Source organism: Mytilus edulis, chromosome 11, assembly GCF_963676685.1.
Source record: "Mytilus edulis chromosome 11, xbMytEdul2.2, whole genome shotgun sequence".
Lineage (NCBI taxonomy): Eukaryota > Metazoa > Mollusca > Bivalvia > Mytilida > Mytilidae > Mytilus > Mytilus edulis.
In genome coordinates this window covers 37,005,094-37,027,110 of record NC_092354.1, presented here as the reverse complement: position 1 = coordinate 37,027,110, position 22,017 = coordinate 37,005,094, and the positions used below count along the sequence as shown (strand labels likewise).

The following is a 22,017-nucleotide window of genomic DNA, read 5'->3' as shown; positions in this document are numbered from 1 at the left end:
TTTTCAACTTTAAATATTTTATTTCATTCCTGGTTGTGAACAATGTCCCTTAGCGCTACAACAATGACGCTAAGGTTCCTCCCTGTGTTGTTAATGGCTAATAAAACCAGGGGATTTGATTAGCAAAATATACATTATATCTATATCTTTTGTTAGTTGCATTTTACAAAGTATGCATACGAGCACACAATACATACATAGTATTCAGTGATCCTATATATAAACAATCATATAAGAAAGAAATTATAATGAAAAATCTCAAAAAGACGGATTTTTGGTTGTCTACTGGTAAAACTTGATAAAAGGTTATCATTTCCGTCCCATTTATAGACATTATTTGCCACACCTGTTGTTTCAAAGTTCCCATATCATCAAAGAGCACATTTTGCCATGAGCCAATTATCTTTATATCAACCAGAAAGGACACAATTAGATTTAAAGTTACAGGACCAATGGTCGAAATACTTTCTTTATCCAAACTGTTATTACTAGAATTAACAGTTTTATCGCCATCATAATATTTGTAATGTTGTCCAATATGTCTAGAAATGGCATAATAATTCTCTTCTACATCAGGTGATATAACTCTATATGATGTAATCCTACACATTCAATGACGCAGAAAATCGTCTTGAGTCGTCTTGTAAATTTTCCTCAAATAGACAAACCTCTATAGGTCCTCTAATGTCAACAGTCACCTTCCTTCTATGTTTTTGTCTGCTTACAAAGGATCTTCTATCTGTAACTCTTGTATTAACTCCCGTAAATCACTTATCTCTATTGTTCAAAACTGAGTTATTTTTTTTAATAGCATCGGTGGTCAAATGGATTTAACACTTTGCGTCTGGTGTGCTTGTATTAAAGTTATATCTGGTTATATTGCATCCTTGCCTTGTATAAGTGCTTATGAGGATTGTAACTAGTTTGAGTGATGATAGGTAATGCAACAGTTCATATCCCCAGATCAGATTCATCATTTCTAGTGTTCGGAACATTTGGATTGGACCGATTTCTCAACTGGTCGGAATAAGCATTCAAATGTTCAGAGCTCGGGAAAGGGATATCAAAAGGTACACCCTTTTTCAAATCGAAACTTTCTATGTTTCCCGAGCCGCTTAAACGTTAATTCTTTTGGGTAATTCCGATCACAATGCGTCACTTTCTAATTACTGACCAAAGTTTAATCATTTTTTGCGATTATTTGGTATAAATTGAGCATTGGATCACTGACAGACATACAAATTGGATCAAAGTAATCAAGTAGTCTTTTTTTCGTGTAGCTTCTTTAATTATCTCAATGTTATGAATATGATGAGGTAAAGAGCACGATGTCAATTTGAAAAACCTATGCCTCAATAATTATTTTCCCGACTTCTACAGGGAACTCGTCGTGCATTTGGAAAACCCAAGTATTGCATCGTGCCAAATATACCACATAACTTTCTCGTAGCAGGTATATCACATCAAATTAAAGGCATGCTAATTTAGAAGTTACATCGTTCTTTGTATTGTTGTGTGATCGCATTGAAAACCCGGTACTACAAACACTTTTCATTTCATTAACAAATGGGTTAATAAATGTTTGAACTGATGGTTCGCCAGACATGTCGGGAATAAGGCCAACTAGAAACACATTTTGCAGTTTGAATCGTTCTTTTCGTCACAGATTCAACACAACAGAATACGATACTAACAGAATATTAAACATGCTCGACTGGTTTAACAGGAATTAAGATTTAATATCATACCATAATTCCTCTCGGCTTCCCAAAGGCGTTTTCTTTTGTCTTCCCTAAGCCTTTTCCAAATTTGTTTGTCATACACGTTTGTCATAACTCCTGGTTCATGTCTTCTTTGTCTCTATTCTTCACACTTATCTTCGAAATTGTTTTTGGTTCACCATTAAAGAGAGTGATTATTTTACATATTTGTAGCAGTAGGTCTTATACAAATATAGTTTTTATGTCTCCGCTCTCAATTTTCACATATATCAGTTATGGTTCAACGCATTGATTTTGCCTAGCAATTTGTCGATGGTTTGGAAACGTTACCTTCGAACATACTTTGACTTTGAGTAGATGTTAATGTGAAGCATTCATTTCATGTAACCTTGAAATGGAAATTGTGTAAAGGAACAATCATACTGTGATGGCTTTTTGTTGTTTAGAACGGAGGGTATCTCTTTGACACATTACCAGTTTCCATCCTTATAATATTTATATTGATAACGTTCAATGTGGATTATTACTACTTACACATTTACATCTGGTGGTGTAAAATATATCTGCATTTGCGCAAGCATTGCCTTGTGCTCTATTGCCAAATTTATGCCGCAAAGTTGAAAGTATCCTTCTCTGGTGTCAGCAAATGACTGCCTGTTCTGGTGTAACCTCATGCATTGTGGGCAGCTTCCTCGTATGGCTGTAAGGTGGTTCATCTGCGATTGGGAGGCCTTCAGAGAAACGTTTCATCACATCTCCATAGCCATAGGTTTCGATAACTGTACCCCTTCCTCCTATAGGGAAAAGGGTATCCACTGGGTCATATATTTGTTCCTTTTGTAATTTAGAGGCAAATTTCTGTAAATTTTTCACGATTCAGCTTTTTGATTTTTGAAGTGCATTAATTTTAAAATTTCATTCCTGGTGTTTATTTACATATTTTCTCCTCTCCTCAATTTTATTCATTTAGGAGCTTTATATTCCCTTGACAACACAACGTAATTAAAACGTTAAGCTGACTTTACAGAGTTATCTCACTGTAGTGTCAGGTACCACCTTAAAGGATATGACATACACAGAGGAAAGTTAAAGGCCTGGCCTTGAAGGCATACAACTTTGCTCAGTGCTCTGAGCACAAAAATCATGCTCGAAACATGAAATCCAGCAATTTGATTGGTTGATTTTCGAGTCTGAGTACAAAAATCATGCTCGAAAGTTTTATGACCGTGAAGCCAGGGCTTACCTAGATAGAAATCCGGTTGGAGATCAATTAAGCCAATAAGGAAATGAGAGGGGCCTAACTATCTAATCAATTATTTATAGAAGTCAGCATGGTAAAAGAAAACAAACACATGTGGAATTTACCTTTGTGTAACAATTTATTATCCAGACTAAAACTAATGACTAACAAATAACAAGATTTTGATGATAAACAAATTTGCATGATAATAGTTAACACTTGTAAATTCAATGCATTAGTGTAATTATTCTGTTTTTAATAGAAACTATAAATGAAGCGGTTCCAAATGTTTATCCTGTAATTATATGTTTGTTTTTTTGTAAATTTTCTTTCCTTTCTGTGAAGCTGGTGCATTAGGATTCCGTGATTTCCACACTGATGTAAACCCCCTGTCCACATTCCAATTCCAATGGCATACTGCCAAATTTGATCTCAATTTACATTGATCATCACCAAAGCAAATTCTTTTGTCTTGAAATATGTTCACAACATTATTGAAACTTTCAACATAAAGTGTGTCTTTAGCAAGAATGTAATCTTGAGGATATTTATAAATAGTTGAACTTTTTATAGCAATATCAAACATTTTTCTGGCTTTTAAATTTGTAAGTACAGTCCAAGATGGCTCATAGTTTGAATCAAATCTGCACCTTGGTGAATGATGACAATGTTCATGCTTATCACACTAATGTTTAACAATGTTATCCAAACTTTCTTTCAGTTTTATGGAATTTTGCTCACAGTTACGGACAGCCCAGTTAATGTGTGTTGCTATGGGTTCAACTTTATCTCCTAGATGTTCACTTCAACTTATACCCTCTGAACGTTTGGTACCTTTGGAAATCTTGCAGACAGCCTTTTTACAGCCTTGACAGCATGCCATAAGTCATTCTGATTAACGGTAAATTGAGTGTCTCTCACAAATTTATTTACAACCAAATTTCTATCATGTGCAAGCATTTTTATTAACACATTTTTGTTCTCCAAATTTTCATTTATTATTTGTGTTCCAAGTCTTTCATGTCGTTGGGCAACTTTATCCTGTGACTATGAATATGCTGACAGTCCATAACTTTGTGAGTTTTTTCTCCTAATGTTACAACTGTAGTATCCTTTACATTTGTCCTCCAACCGTGCCTAGCATCTGTCATGATGTTGATGCCATCTTGGTCGTCATATGAAGAAATTTCATCATTTATGGCATTGTCAACTGATTGAACGCTTTAATTTTCAGCATGTTCTTTATATTTTCTAAAGAATTTCGATCTTCTCTCTTTAGTGATGCAGCCAATTCCTGTCCCATTAACAAATCTAGTGTAATGTACTGGCAAAATTCCACTGCTATAAAATGCATGACAAATCCTGTGATTGACCAAGAACTCATCATTCGGAAGGTAAGATGATGACCATAAATAGGAATGTGATTTCTCCTTGGTACACATCAGTCTTACAGATGCTACATGTCCTTTCGTAGTTCTTTTCAATACTTTTAGCTTCCCATTACAAATACTGGATTGTGCCTCAAAGAGTTCTCCATATGTGTTCAAAGATTTTTCTGCAGTAACAAATAGTCCTTGGTCTACATCCTGGCATCTTGTTTGGGAATAGGTGGATGGAAAGGATGAAGTTCTTTCGAATTGTCACTACCAAGTTGTTGTTTAATCCAAAAGTCTAAAAGTTCCTTTATAAATAAACTTGTTAACTGGCTTATTCAAAGTTGAAGTAAAAAAAAACTTTACTTTTTGAAGTTTTTCCAAAATTCTACTTTTGACAGTTTCGTCACCAGAAATTTCTACTCTTAAATTGGGTGGACGTTTTCGTGAAGAATCTTGTTTTTCAGTAGCCATGACTGACCATGAAAGAAACTGAAGAAATGAGCAGAAATTGGATATGAAATATTCAGGAGATTATGGTTCATGATATTCAGTTTCAACTTAGAAAAATGTGTCTCTAGGTTTCATGATAATTGATTTTTAGCTCACATGGCCTAAAAGGTCAAATGAGCTTTTGTCATCACTTTGCGTCCGTCGTCGTCCGTCGTCGTCCGTCGTCGTCCGTCGTCGTTAACTTTTACGAACATCTTCTCCTCTGAAACTACTGGGCCAAATTTAACCAAACTTGGCCACAATCATCATTGGGGTATCTAGTTTGAAAAATGTGTCCGATGACCCGGTCAACCAACCAAGATGGCAGCCACGTCTTAAAATAGAACATAGGGGTAAAATGCAGTTTTTGGCTTATAACTAAAAAAAACAAAGCATTTAGAGCAAATCTGACATGGGGGTAAAATTGTTCATCAGGTCAAGACCTATCTGCCCTGAAATTTTCAGATGAATCGGACAACCCGTTGTTGGGTTGCTGCCCCTGAATTGGTAGTTTGAAGGAAATTTTGCAGTTTTCTTTTGTTGCATTTTTGCAAAAGCTGTGACATTTCAAACTGTCATATAGTTTTGGTTTGTAACACGGATTTGTTTGTTTCTCTCAATCACTTTAAGACTTCTGAAAACTGGTATACTACTGTTGCCTTTATTTGTCGATTTTGTTGTCTGGATACACGTGCTTTAATGATCATGTATGTTGGAGAATACATACATCATACGATGTTTTTATCGGTGACTTTTCGCCAACCAGAGAGAAATTAAACATATTTGGAAATTGATTCTAATTGTATAACTTATATTTTGATAAGCAGTGTTGTTATCTTTTATTATACTTCTTGTGTCGTTTAAAAAAGTTTCCCTTCTAGTTAATCATAGACTGGTACCTGTTGTTTTTTTTTAATTATTTTGAAATGAGCCTCACTTGTGAGTCTTATGTAGACGAAACGCACGTCTCGCGTATTAAAATATAATCCTGGTACCTTTTGATGTATGATTTTTTTTATGATCGACGTATAAATGTTTTGCTTTAAGCTCAATAGAATAATTGAACAACACTACAACTATATGTCTGATTTATTTATTTATTTGTAGAGGCATTTATATGTCTTCTGAATTGGAATAGGCTTGTTAAAGGAATAATAGAATAAAACACATTTAGTCTTAACAGTGATATTACAAAATCATGTTAGAATTTCAGATACAGAAAAAATATTCTGCAGCTAAAAGTCGGCATTTTTTCCCATTGGAAAGAATATTTCATCTCCTAACTTTATATGTATTTGAGTTAAGGTGGTACCCAGCACTTTCACTAGATTAGTTTCGCTAGTTTTATTTTCATTAAATGTTGACAAAGTATTTACTTTGACCAATTGACAATACTATACAAATTAAAAAAAACCATCTAGGTCAATCATCAGATTTTAGATTGTTTCTTCCACTTCCACAAAATGTTTTTCAACAAACCAGGCAAATCTTTCAGAAACTTGACCAAACTCTGCTGTACATCAGTGAAGCTTAATCCTAGTTATATTCCTAACTGCAGTGGATAATTTCCAATATGATTTGACAATTCTTTCAGATGATAGTTACTTGGAATGTTTTGTAGATGGATTTTTCTAAATAAATGGAAATATTGGGGTATGATTAAATTTTGGAAATTGAATAATACGAAATATGCAACTAATAATGTCTTCGAATAGACATCCGTATTGTACCGACTATCCCAGGTCTAACATGTTCAACCACGGCACATTATGTATGTATATGCTCTGCTCGTTGTAGAAGGCCTTTGGTGATCAAAGCTGTTAATTTCTGTGTCATTTTGATTCTTATGAGGAGTTGTCTCATTCGCAATAACACCTTAACTTTTTTGTATGGTGTAATGGTATCTGGTGTAAAAGAGGGACGAAAGATACCAAAGAGACAGTCAAACTCATAAATTTAAAACAAACTGACAACACCATGGCTAAAAATGAAAAAGACAAACAGAAAAACAATAGTACACATGACACAACATAGAAAACTTAAGAATAAACAACACAAACCCCACCAAAAACTAGGGGTGTTCTCAGGTGCTCCGGAAGGGTAAGCAGATCCTGCTCCACATGTGGCACCCGTCGTGTTGCTTATGTGATTACAAATCCGGTAAATAGTCTAATTCGGAAGGTCACAATCATGAAAGGGAAGGGGATTGTAGTTACGACGTAAGGAACATATCCGATATCATTTGTGAAACGGTTATTCCATACCGGTCAACCAACTTGTGATGGCGTCCGTAAAATTTACGAAGGGGTGATTTCAACTTCACCATTTAGAACTCTTGGTTTAATAGCTTCCTTGTAAGCAGCAACCGTCTATCAAGAAAATCATGGTAGGAAATGCCAGCACGGGAATATCGTATCAATTTGGAGATATAAACCCCGTATGTAGGTGCTGCTGCAATGTTGCTCCTTAGAAATGGAAAGTTCACAATTGGAAAGCTGAAATCATTTCTTTTGTCGTAAAGTTTTGTTTTCAACCAACCCTCATTGTCAATTTATAGATGTAATTCAAGATATGAAGCCGACCTAACTGTATCTGTAGTATCCTTTATCTCTAGTTCGAAAAGGTGTATGGTGTTACTGGGAAGTTTCACCACTCAGGGACTGTACCTTGTTGCCGCACAAATTAATCTGAAATTAACACTTTAGGCGAAAAACGTGCGTCATATATGAAGTGATGGAGACGTCAGAACAAAGTTACAGAACGCTTTTTTTAAATTTTGTACTCGTACTTTGTTAAACAGAGTAAAAAAAAAGCAAGAACGGAAACATATCATACGATAGAAAATATCTGCATATACTACGTTTGTGATGTGATTCAAGAATATACAACCATAAGTTTGTAAAAAGATTTGTAATGTACACTATGTTATCAGCAAATAAGAAAGCACATATGCAACACTACCGGCCGGTAATTGCACTTACCTTGCTATATTGTTTCATAAAAAAGTGTTTCATAAAAAGGGATAAATTTAAATCAATTATTCAAAGATAGTAAAATGAATAAACGTTTTAAATAATCATTTATCTGTGTCATTTTGGTCTCTAGTGGATAGTTGTTTTATTGGCAATCATACCACATCTTCTTTTTTTATATTTTATGGATGAAATGATTTGATAATTGAGATTGCTTATTTACAAAACAACAAGTTATCGCACTTGTTTGAAATCATAACTAATGTAAACTGTGGACATTATTTATTATTAAATATGAATCGATATTTTTTATGACTTTTTGTTTTATTAAGGTTGATCTTAAAAAGCCTAGTGTTTAACAGAAATTTCCAACAACGCAATGTGTGTAGGTGCATTGATTTTAATGATCCTTATATCATTTGCATGCACATTTAATTTAAGACAAAGGACCATTAGTAAAATTAGAAGGTCAATAGTTTATTTGTGACAAAACCTCTCATATGGAGTTAACTATGATAAATTCTGTAGTTGTTTTTCATAATATCTAATTACACGACGATCGATAAAGTTTATATGTATTAATTGATCATGTTGATAGTGAACAAAAAGTTTTTTTATATAATGGAAATCATGTTTTATTAGTCAAAATACGTATTTTATTCACATGTAACTCAGTATCAATTGCACTACATTTAAGAAATAATACAGAAATGAAAGAGCGCAGAGAATATGAATGTGTTTTGTTAATGCAGTTGGCATTTTGAGTTTCCATTGTAAGTAAATATTCAGCGAGATTAATAATAAATATACACATCCGTTTTAATACATATTACAACCGTCTTAACCCATACGTATTCGTAAACCTGACTGATTTGTACGGTAATTTCCGGAGAACAACGTTTTCAGAATATACCTGCTCACGGAAACTACGGGATATTACTGCTCAAAACAAACAAACATAAGGATTCTGTATAAATACTACCTACTTATAGGCTCCAACGTATTATGTGTCATGCCTTAGAGGTATACATAACATTATTAAACAGGAATGATGGATGGAATAGGTTATTGATATGGCGCAAAGTGCCAGGGCAGGCGTATAACTATTTGAATACAGATGTAGAGGTGCATGGAGGCAGAGTAGATTGTGAACTAGGGACTTACCACATATCTATGGCCAGTATGAGGCCCTCATAATTATTTGTTGATGCGGAACATACGATTACATTAAAGAACTTGTTAACAATAGTTTCAATCAATCATGAAATGGTCCAAAGATTACGAAAAACAAAGCACGGTACAGAGAAACAGATGAATCATTTATCTTATAAAACATAATATAAATCTATACTTCACTACCATAAAGAAGTGATAAACCAGAAGCTCAATTATAGAAATGATTAACATATTTAAGAAAATTTGGCGGTTCGTACTATTACATTTCAGACGTAGCAAACCGCTGCACATACACCCGGCATGTGTCGTTGCGAACTTAACCATGCCAGTTCCATATCCAGCTATGTCCTACAGTAAGAGCCCGTGTCTTTCATGTCGACAAGTGACCCTTTAAATTTATTATCAGTGGTAGTTACATCAAAACCCGTATTAAAATCGTTGAACGATCGTATCAGATCCATATAAGACTACGGATTATGTATTTCTGGGATCATCTTGAGATTCAATCCGTAGTGGATTCGGCGAGGTGATCCGTGAATGTGTGCCTTAGACATTATGTTGATATTAAACGAGAATATTTACCGATTGAGACTATCTATAGTTTCTCAACAACACATATACATTGCATACATAACCTTTTTATACAAGAATTTAAAGTTCAACGTGTAATATTTCACTTCAGGTAAGTGATCATAAAAATACATTCACGTGATGTAGTATTAAGCCAGGTAAAGTGTAACACAATGTCGCAATTTAAAAGGCTATTAGAAATCAGTGAATGATTGGTAAATGGATTAACGAAACATACAAGGGTCTATAGAAATTGTTGAAAATTATTGCTATACGCAATAAAACCAAATGCCATTTAAAAAAAGAGTGTTGATGTACTCGTTTCGAAGTTGAAAAATTAAAAAAAGTAGAAAATGCATAGTTTGCCAATATGTCACATTTTGATGTCGCATAAAGTAAAATCAGCGTACGCAACGTTACATGTATTACCTCCCCTGTAACTGTATCCTTTACCGTTGATAGTATTGTTCATAATTTTTTTTGGATTTTTAGAAACACCAAAAATTAATATACCTTAAAATAAAGGATGGACTTATGGAATATATGGCAATATGTTTTGGCTTTTGCACTTCAATATTTGGATTGTTTGAACTTCTAACAGCTTTTATACGACCGCCATTTTTGACAGCTCAGTAAATTTAACGCTCGTCTGGTGTAATGAATAATAACCTTTATGTAGTGTTAAGTGTTCATCTGCAATAATATCCATGCAAACCAAGAAATATATTTAAATCAAAATTATTTTTGAGAAAAGAACAATAAAATTATTTTTACACTAGTCATTTGTAAAAGTGATTTATTTCATTGCTGCAAAGTTTAGCAGGCACTTACATCTACAACGTTTTTATCATTAATCGAAACATTTTAATATCACAACAGACGATAAAGAAAGAACATTTGTATCTCAGATCTGCGAGGATACTTTTCAATTTTACAGTATGCATACTGTAATTTCCAGCACATTATCACTTTGAATAATAAAAGGCGATCGAAAATTATATTAAGTAAAAACGTGTTTTCACAATTCAGTAGTGAAATCGATTTTAATTTTTCAGTTTATTTTTGAAATAAACCGATAGGTAAATATGTCGGTAACAATTAAGTCGAATAGATATTTAAACACTTCTTTAAAGATAAAATATTAACTTCGTCACGATTCAATAGGCTACCAATATAAATACTTTAAACTGTTTACACGTCAATAATACTATTGCAGATTCGCTTCTTCTTGATGCATGGCAGTACAATTCGTGGCTATAGTTTAGTACTGAACCACTGTACCTTGTTTTCATTAATAGCAAGTATGTTTTTTGTCAGTTTCTATGTTTTTGAAGTCATTCCTATTTATTTGTTGAATAATCTATTTGCAGATCAGGGTGTAAACTTGAAAACAATGCATGTCTTCTAAGTTTAACTTTGTAGATTCAAGATTATGTTGTACAAACTATAAAGTTATAATTATTGACATACAAATATTAAAAAAAAAGCGACCGTATACTTAAAGAATAATAGGTAGTTTCGTTTTTGATACTTACTATATCATGTGATATATCTAGACGAGCCCGTTAGGAAGAGTTAAACTATTCTACATGATTTAGTGAGTATCTAAAACGAAACTACGTATCATTCTGTTTATCGTTAATTATGACGTCACACAATGTATTGCCTAATATTTTCAGTGATACAGCCAGTACGCTGATACTCGAAAATATTAGGCAGTAAAATCAAAAGAAAAATATACGAATTACCGATAAATAATGATAACAGTCATGTTGTATAAATTAGATATTAATCTTGATTACATAGCGAACATATATTAAAACAAAAATAACGGTTCATTGAGTTCACTATATAAAAGTCTCGTCATAACTATAGTTTGAAACGAGATAAACATTCTGTAATATTAATTCAGCTGGAACAAATGTTACAGTATTTGTTCCTAACAGAATAAAGGTTACGGAATATTTGTTCCAACAATTGTTAAAATAGTTTCCGGGTGAATGTCTGTCAGGCTGAACAAATATACATTGACAAGTTGTATGCCTAAGAAAATATTACATTTTATATTATGTTTAAATCAGTTGCGCAAGTAGGTTTATAACCCTCTTGGTTTAAGGGAGGATGATACAAAACAGTTCAAATTTAGAAATATAATTGCATAGGGCAAGGAAACTTAAACTAGAAAATATTGAAAAAAAAATATTCGAACAATGCATACATCTACATACACATCTTCGGTGTGAGCTAAGGCTCCGTGTTGAAGGCCGTACTTTAACCTATAATGGTTTACTTTTTAAATTGTTATTTGTATGGAGAGTTGTCTCATTGGCACTCACACCACATCTTCCTATATCTATCTACAAGCAGTTTTAAATTTAAAAATACATTATTCAAAATAAATCTTTAGGTATTGATTAAAATTTAATTTGTTATTCATTTTAGGATTTCATGGATCTTAATCAGGTGAGTACATAACATTAGTTGGGACACTTGTGTTCCGATGTTTGTATATCCAATGATATCTAAGGAAATTATATATCGTTTAGCGAACACAAACACAAAAAGCAGACCCAACGAAACTACCAAAGACTCATGGAAATGAACTATAACAAAATACAGAAAACATTACATGCATTTTTTTTTATTAAATACATTATATAACACATGTCTCTGCTGGTCATATTGTAATGTTTCATTGTTAACAACGAATATGTGAGATTGATTGATTGATTGTTGGTTGCTTTACGCCGCTTTAGCACAAAAAGGCTATGTGAGAAAATGTCTGTTTATTGGTACAGTTTTACACTAAAAGCGTGAAGTTTGAAACAAAATTCTTTCTTTTAAATTTTGATGATTACGCATACATACACATATAAGAACATTAGGTATGATTTCCAATAACAAAAGCTATTCACCAGGGACCAAATGCCGAGGATAACAACTATGTTTCTGTACGAAGCAAAATGTTAACAGAAATGAAAGCTAAAAACCTCGCAAAAACAATGATTGCTACTTTATTCTGATGCAGCATGATTTATACTAGATTTTTGAATTAAAGCAACAGTTGTTTACCGATTGATACATCCTATAGAAAGATTCCGATAAGTTTTATTAGATCGCGCCTTTATGTGAGTTGTTTTCTGCTTTGTTATTTTGTTGTGCTGTTACAACGAGTTAGGGACGACATCAAAAGATCATTGTAAGATAAAAAAAAAACTTAATTGAAATAGTTTGGGGATTGGGGTTGAAATGCTGCAAGATTTTGTTATCCGACATTGATTTTTACATATATCCATATGGGTCAATCAATTTTTCCCAAATTAAGTTAAGAGGGGGGTAGGGGTTCAGTGAAAAAACTATGTGAATTAAGTTTTTTATCCTTCATTGAACTTTTGGTGTCGTCCCTTAACAAGTTTTAGTTTATATTTTTGTTTCAGAGCCTTCATTGTGCAATTATAAAAGGAGATGTCTCTGAAGTTCAAACGTTAGTAGAAAGAGGCGCCTCCGTAAACACAACATCATATCCTGACGTAAGTTAATGGTACTTCGATTTTTCTTTCAAAATGACAAGCCCTACAACCACGTTTGCCCTTTTCACACAGCACGTTCTTTTCAAACTCAGTTGTTTGCATAATAACTGATAGATAACTGCATACTTCACGTACTTTTTATAGAATTATACTATTATGATTGTCAGCTTTTCAAATTAGCATAAAAGGTTGATCTTAGCCATTTGTAAACAATAAAACATCTACAATATCACTACACAGAGAGATTTTGTTGAATCACAATTTTTGTGCTCCTTAATTTGAGTTGCATTATGCATATTAACCAAATTTGATGCAAGATTTTTAAAACACTATATAGAAGAAAACAAAAAAGCAGTACGAACAAAAACAAACCTGAGGGAATGGTCAAGTGTATCATCAACTTTCTTATGTAATCAATTTTTTTCAAATGTATGTTTCTTATAATCTTACAAGATGATGTATCATGTACTTCTGTGTGATACTGTTGTGTCCCTATAATTCATGTTTCGTATCTAATAATATTCAACACACATTGTCTATCCTATAATTTGTTGTTGTTGAAAGTCGCTCCTCTGAACATAGTGATACATTAACAAAACGTAAAAGAAAACAAGAATAAAGACTAAACCATAATGGATATTAAAAGGAAGATATCTTAAAATTTAGAACTGACGAAACACTTAAACGGTATTTAAACATACAAGCACGCAATATATAGGTCTATTGTTTCTCCTTCGTTTAAAACACAAAGATACAAACTATATTGCATAGTTCAGACTAATATCAATTATATTTTAAATAAAAAAAATGATATGAGTTTTTGCGTGGTTTTAGTAATGTTTGTTAAGCCGATTACAGCCGTCCTCTTTTTCTGAGTCAATAAACAAACAATTAAGACACACAATGTTATCAATTCGTAACTTACATCACGATATTTTATTGTGATATTCAAATCTAAATGCTTTTCCTGTCATAAGGGGACACTTTTAATCAGCTATAATTACAGATCTCGTCTTGATTTATAAATTCAAAATTATCAGTTATTTTTTAGAACAGTTTTTATTACAATGTACATGTAGAAAAGTGCAAAACAAATGCTTGCATTTTGCTGCCAAAAAGTATGACAGGTGTTATATACCTGTGTGTGACCAGATTGTTTTTCTTTCTAGAATTGGAGTCCACTGCATTATGCAGCATTATTGAATCGCCCCGATGTCATGCAATTACTTATAAAAGGAAATGCAGATGTGAATGTTGTTGATAAAAATGTAAGTATAATTTGTAATGTTTTGAAATAAATTGGATTGCATTTCATTTAATATTAACAAAGTGACATTTTATCAATGTAAGGAGTGTATACTCTTTTTTCTTTCACATCTTTGTACTGTAATAATGCACAATGGTATATTTAAAAGGCATCTATTAAATTTCCTAGATTAATACAGACTTAATAATATGCTGAAATTGAATGTAAACTTAGTTTGCCAATTTCTTAAGCAAAAGGAAACTAACACATTAGGAATTAGGTTATCAAAAAATGACATGGTCTATTGATTATCTGAAATCAACATAAAATTGGGACTTCAATTCAATTGGCAAAACTATGCGCGGAAAATTATCCTGATAATATCAAAGATTCTGACTTTTAAATGTGTTGATTATAGCGTCACTGTTTAGTCCTTCGTAGACAAAGTTTTACACAACATTATTGTAACAACCCAACCCCCTCTAAATATATTGAAAAGGTCTCAATAAAGGCAGAAAATACCCCTACAACGCCATTACATTCACGAAACAGTGAACTTTAAACAATCACAAACTCATTCGTTCTTTCCTTTAGTATTATAAAAAACAAAGATTTCCATATTTTTAACTGTAGGTAAGATACCAAAACTTCATGAAACCCTTATTTAGACCGATATTTATGCGGATAAAAAATAATAAATATCATACCAACATTTGCTGAAGAGTGTCAAATAAATGTGGATTCTTACAAATCCGAAAGATCATCTCCACAATCTTTATGCACAATATTTATGCACAATCTTTACAGTATAACAGTCGAGTCCTATTAACATTGTAAGCTACTATTTGATATGTTCAATTGAAAGATACATTGCATTGTCGTTTTAATAGAATAGTTTTTATAAATATGTCAAATGTAGGTGCACATGTTTTAGAAAAAAATACAAAACAACACTTTATATCAATTTCATGCGTCGGAACCGGTTCATGATTAGCACTCATTTGAAATGATCATAATCAAACTGAAGGCCCGAACAAACTTAAATTTTAATCGGTTTACATTGTGAACTGCCTGATTCGTTTCGTTTTACGCATGTGAGCAGATCAAATACAGAACCTCTCTTTAGATAAAACATGTGAAAGGGAAAAAAATCATTTTGCAAATGTATTTCATACATTTTTAACCAGTACTTAAAGAAAGTGTAGATATTGTTTTTCTCAACTTTCTTTTCGATTCTATTTGTTGCCAAATAAAACAAAACAAAGTAGAGTAAATTTTCAACATGATATTCATTGGCTTGTATTGGTATTTTTTAGGACGAAACAGCACTGCATGTAGCATTTTTTCATGATAATATACCTGCAGCTGAACTTTTGATTCAGCATGGATCAAGTCTTCAATCGCAAAATATTGAGGTAATAATTATAACTGCTATTCTATTTGGTCATGAACACTTTCAAAGATTTTTTAGGCGTTGTAGTAAACATCTTTATCTTTCATGCATTTCGAATTTAATATTCCATATTCAGTTACACATGTTACATTTTTTGTCTGACAACCCATTCACGCAGTTAATTGTTTACTTGTATTTATCACCATCTGTACTGTATCACAACATGTATCAATTGTAATTTGATAGTTCATTCATTCGAAAAATTTCGAAAATTAAGAAGTTTAACGAGTGATTTATTTTTTAAATCTTGTTTTCTTACGTAGCTTCGGTATAAATGAATGTTACAAACAAAATCTAATTTGTTAACGTGTTATTTAGACGTTTTAAGTTACGGTTGTTTCCAGGATGATAGATTGAAAAAAGTATGTTTACTTTCTTGTCTTACAATACTTTACAAACTTAATTTTCTACGTATCAAAACAAGGCATACCAGCTAATGTGTAGCTACTTATCCAGAGGAATTGGTTATCACATATTGATACATGTAAATCAATAGAAAGGAAGCTTTTACATATCGTAATTTTGTTATCCTTAAACAGATTGAAAAATAACAACAAACCTGCTTCGTAAAAAAATGAAGCACCTAAAAACATATATTTGATTCGGGTCGGGACAACAATCTGATTCAAATATTTTTTCGATACTGACACTATCACATGTTTGAAAGTGTGATTAACATAGCTACTGACACGTGAGTGTTCCATTTGGCCATTTACAGTTCCTCTTGTCATGTTATTATATACATATACATATATATGTGTAAATGTATGTAATTCTATTTCGAATTCAGTTTACTGGGAATCTACCTGAATATTTCCAAAATTTGAAATCACATTGTCCTCAGTTCAAATAACACAAACACATGCATAGGAAATAAGAAATAAAAAAGTTATGGATTCTATTAAGGATAACAACTGAAAATGGGCTAACAATTTATAAACACTCTTGAATGTTTTCAATGTGACAAGAAGCAAACAAATAATAATTTACAGAGATGAGGAAGATATAAAGATATATATGCCCAATACTGTCCAATACTTCCTAAAGTAATAGAACAGTATACCTAGTTCTCTGTACACAAGTATTCACATAAATAACAACTTCATTCAGTACTTTAGTAATGGGATTTAGATAGCCAGTCGAATGAATATAAGTGATAAACATGTATTGCTTATTCATAATTTTGATGATAGGATTTAGACCGCCAGTCGAATAAATATAAGTGATAGTCATACATTTAAAGTCAGATATATACATTTTATCATGTTTTGTTTTGGTGAAAATTGATCATCAGGTAACTGATGAAATTTTTAACGCTCTTTTGTAAGCGTTATTTTAAGCATGTGTTCAATAAAAGAGGAATATATATCTTTTTTATTTTTTGTTAATATTTCAGGGTAGGAGACCATTTGAAGTAGCTGTTATTGATAGACCACATAATCATAGAAAAAGAGTTAACTTCGAGGTTATACAAACAGGGACAATAGATATTCATGTACAATTTTCTTTTAAAATTTGAAACTGATTTGGTTCAAAAGTCAGAAAATTGTTTATGATACAAAATGTTCGAAATTGATTCGTTAAGTTTGATCACCAACGGTCTGTTTATTCACATTTCCGGAAATAAAGTTGAATAAGGTTTCGATTTAAAAACAATTTTATATTGAAGTTGATATTATTAAGTCACAAAATTTAAAGAATCGTTACAAACATATGTGAAAATTGTTTATCAAGTGTTCATTTAATAAACTATCTTACTTTATTTGATTTTGAAAAAAAATAGGCTGATACAACGGTTAACTATATCTGCAACGAAAGTATTGAAGACATCTAAATGATGTTATGATTTTTTAGTATGTAGTAAAACAAATGTAGTAAAACAAATTACTTTAAGTGAACATGAATTCTGAATCTATAAATACGCAGACAGCCAAAATACTAAAATCATCAATAGGGTAGTTACAATTTCAAATTTAATAAATACATGTTTGCTAGGAATTAACACACGTAAGTTAACAACGAACATAATAACTACTAGACTGAAGAAATAGAAAGATAAAATGAACTTAGGTACAGACACCTTCAAATAATTAAAGTGATAGCAGGTCACGCAAGTGCTTTGATTATTTGACTTGATAAACAGTAGTTAGTTGTTGCCTAATGATATTTTGAAATTGATAACCATTACCTGTACATACTTAAACAATTTACACATATTTGTTTTCACCTCGATATCGAGTGAGATTTTTTCTATTCAGGACAGTTAATTTGTTTGTTTTTATGATACCAAACATGGTCACGTTTTGTCGCGTTTTTTTTCAATATGTAACGCTTAAAGGAAAGCGAAGACTTTGACGTCCTGGTATCATATTAAACCAACTAATACCAGAGAGTACTAGTATGCATACTGCACTGATTGAATGAAAATAATCTACAGGGCAAATCGGACAAGAAGAAGAAAAACAATTGTGCTTTGTGCAAGCGTTCTGTCGAATCAGAATTGGAGACCAAATTATTTGCAAAGAAAATAACTATTTATGAGGGAATCTAAACATGTCATTATCTTTGTTGATCGTAAAACTGTGTTGCAATAAATCATGGTCTCATCGAAACTTACACCACATCTTCACATAATTATTTCTATGATTAACCGCTATACATTCAGATAAGGAACGCCTACAGATAATAACATAATCATTTATCTAATATAGGAGTATGAAAACAAAACACATGTTTGTTTTATCCTCCAAACGGTTATCAAAGGTACCAAGATTATGATTTAATACGCCAGACGTGCGTTTCGTATACATAAGACTCATCAGTGGCGCTTATATCAAAATATTCATAAAACAAAACATGCACAATGTTCAAGAGCATCGAGGACCCATCGAGGACCCATAATTCCCAAAAGTAGTGCCTAATGCGACTAAGATAATATATTTCTGGTATAAGAATATTCTTAGTTAACAGTTAATTTATAAAAAAACACGTTGATTTCCATAGTTAAAACATATTTTTCAGTGCAACAATTCCTTAGATGATATTTTTAGAACCTTGACACCCCCAGTTACGGTAAGAAAAGCATATGTAATAATAGAGACTATAGCACACCCGGTGATTTAGTTGTTGTGTGATTAGTATCGAACAGTTTTAGAAAAAAAGGGTATATCTTTATTTGTAACAGTACCGTCATTGGAACATTATTTTTGGGTTTTACACAAAATATTTTGAAAGTGTCTGTTGCAATAAACGAGGCCAAAATATATCATATATATTCACTACTCTTAGACGTATACACAAAATATATACATTCATTCAGAAAATGGTCAACATATGAAACAGGCGATTCATCATTGACCATCATATGAACATATGTTCCTTCTGAAACTGTTTTCATAAATGTTGCGGTGTTAAATTTTGTCTTGATAATCTAGATGATTTAATTCCATTCATATCTTTTAATACTGTAACAAACACAACATAGAAATACACACTTTACAGTAGCAATTGAAAGGGCTTAACTCATGCAAAAGACATAATAGTACAAGTAAACATACACTGACGGAATAAACTTGATTTGTCTACTTGATATAATCTTTATTGCTAACATTGGCTGAAACAGACATGAACAGTTTCTCGCTTTATTGAAAACCAATTGCTGGACTTCGGCTGCTGTCTCTGATACGATCGGGTTTGTGTCTCTTTGACACATTCCCCATTCCCATCCTCATTTTATTTATATAACAGGATTGGAGACCGTTTGCCACACCTGTTGATCATATGGACAGAACTAGTTTCAACTCAGAGGTAAGGCAAACATGGAAATCACATATTCAAAAGTTTGCTAATCATTCAAGAAAAAAAACTTTCATAAAAATCGTTAATTAGGTACACACACGGTCTTCATATTCACATTTCCTAAGATGATCAGAACAATCAGATTTTGAAGTAAGAATAATTGTCATAATGAATTTGGTATAGTAAACTCATTTCAAAATTTAAATTAATAAATCAGAAGAAAAAGTAGGGCGAAAGGTATAAAGGTCATTTAAACTCATTAGTCGAAAATACACTGACAACGTTATGGTTAAAAAGAAGAAAAATATCCAAAGAAATTGGTGATTTATTATGCTCAAGAAGGGTACACATATCTTTCGATGAGGATATACAATAAAACATATGCAGAATAAAGTCACTTACTTCCTAAACATGCTAAAGTAATAGAACATTATACCTAGTTCTCTGTACACAAATATTCACATACTAGTAGATAACACCTGAACTTTATTCAGATCTTTCAAAACAGGAATAAGATCGCCAGTCAAATAGATGTAAGTGATAATAATATAGTGATGGAGTGTTGGTGGCAAATATTTCATGCATGTTCAGGACGAGAACTAGTTAACAATAAATATAATAGGGAGGTTTTGTAATTATAGAGGCCATCCGGAATGATGGTCGGGGAAATTTAGACTTCCACAGGAAAATGAGGTTATATAGGATAGGATCAGAAGTTGTTTTTCCTTGCAACAGGTCACTTACGGATCCACAAAAGACTTGTCGAAAGGGTTCTCAAGGTGTATAGAGCGTAAAACTATCTCTACAATAGGCATCTGATTTTACGTCACCCTTATGACCGGACGTGACTGCAAACTTGATAAGTCCCGCACAACCAGTTACCCTGGGGGATATATGTATAAGCAGATACATATTTAATCAGGGTTTTTTTGGTGAACATTGACAATCAGGTCTCTGATGAAACGTCAAACGTACTGTATAAGCAAGTGTTCGATTGGACAAGAATACACCATGTATTTTTTATTATTTGTTTATTTTTTTCAGGACATGAGACCATTTGAAGTAGCTGTCGATTCTAGACCACAAAATCATAGAAAAAAGGCTAACTTAGAAGTAAGGTAAACATGGAAAATACATATTCATGGACAATCACCTTCGATATGTAACTGATTTGGTTCAAAAGTAAAAAAAAATTGATCATAACACACGGTATGAAATATATCAAAATAGCTAACTGTTCAGTTAGTTTACAAACGGTCTTCATATTCACATTTCCTGCAAAGAGTAGAACAGTTTGGTTATGAAGTAAGAACAATTATCATATTGCGGATGGTATTATTTTAATTTAATTAATCGATACAAAAAATATTGAAGTTCATAATGTGTTTGGCCGAGTGTTCCTTGCAAAGGATTATTCCGAACAAAATGCTCGGGGATACACAATTTACCAAGTGTTTATTATATAATTTATCTGACTTTATTCAATTTTGAAAACAACAATTAGGTGAATACAACTTCAATTATATTTGACTATATTAACAAAAATGAGTTTTTGCCTTCTGATATTTTGAAATTGATATCGAATACCTGTACATACTTAAACTATGTTAACAGATTGTGTTCCCTTCGGCATCGAGTGTAATGTACTAGCTTTCCCCTCTTTATAGATGAACAGAAAACACGAAAAACCACGTCAACAAACGACAAATACTGATCATCAAGTTCCTGACTTTGGACAGGTGTAAACGAAAGGATCGGGTTTTAACGTTTTTTTTTAAATATACAAATCTTCACATTTACCCAAATCAATAGTGACACATCACAACATATAAAGACACACAATACAATATCAATTGAAATGTCTTAACTCAATTAAAAGACTTATTAATACAAGTGAACACTACTAACAGAATATATATGATGTGTATACTTGATTTTACAGTTATTTCAAATATTTGCTCAAACAGACATGAACATATCATAATATTATAGCTCTTTGTTTATAAAAAGGATTGGAGACCGTTTGCTTCACATTTTGATCACAGGCGATATTTCCACAGACCTAGTGTTAACTCCGAGGTAAGACAAACACGGATATCACATATTCATGTGTAACTTCTTTATGACTAAAGTCATATCCTCATTTACTAAGATAATTTGAACAATCAGGTTTTAAAGTAAGAACAATTGTCATTATGTATTTATAGTAAATAAACAAAATCAATGAATCTGAACAGCAAATGAGATGAAAGACACCAAACGTAATTCAAACTGATAATCGAACATTCACTGACAACACCATGTTTTAAAAGAATGCAAAAGACCAACAGATAAGCAACAGTACACACAATATAACATAGAACTCTAAAAACTAAGCAAAACGAACGCAGTCCAGACTAAGCTTTAAAACATTAGTTTCAAAAAGGTTTTGCAGATAAGGAAAGGA

At 32.2% G+C, this 22,017-nt stretch overlaps 1 protein-coding gene and 1 long non-coding RNA gene across 2 annotated transcripts; both read left to right on the top strand.

Annotated features, from left to right (window-relative positions):
• Window positions 1-10,735: 10,735 nt before the first annotated feature.
• LOC139494824 (uncharacterized) lies at window positions 10,736-17,356 on the top strand. Its single transcript, XM_071282993.1, has 6 exons — window positions 10,736-10,845; window positions 11,987-12,007; window positions 12,982-13,074; window positions 14,244-14,342; window positions 15,637-15,735; window positions 17,170-17,356. The coding sequence occupies exons 2-6, from the start codon at window positions 11,993-11,995 to the stop codon at window positions 17,290-17,292; spliced, it is 429 nt and encodes a 142-aa protein (XP_071139094.1). The 5' UTR covers window positions 10,736-10,845; window positions 11,987-11,992; the 3' UTR covers window positions 17,293-17,356.
• Window positions 17,357-18,710: 1,354 nt separating this feature from the next.
• On the top strand, window positions 18,711-21,650 carry LOC139494823 (uncharacterized). Its single transcript, XR_011657172.1, has 4 exons — window positions 18,711-18,845; window positions 19,521-19,580; window positions 20,616-20,684; window positions 21,582-21,650. It is a non-coding gene; the product is annotated as an uncharacterized lncRNA (long non-coding RNA).
• The last annotated feature ends 367 nt before the right edge of the window (window positions 21,651-22,017 follow it).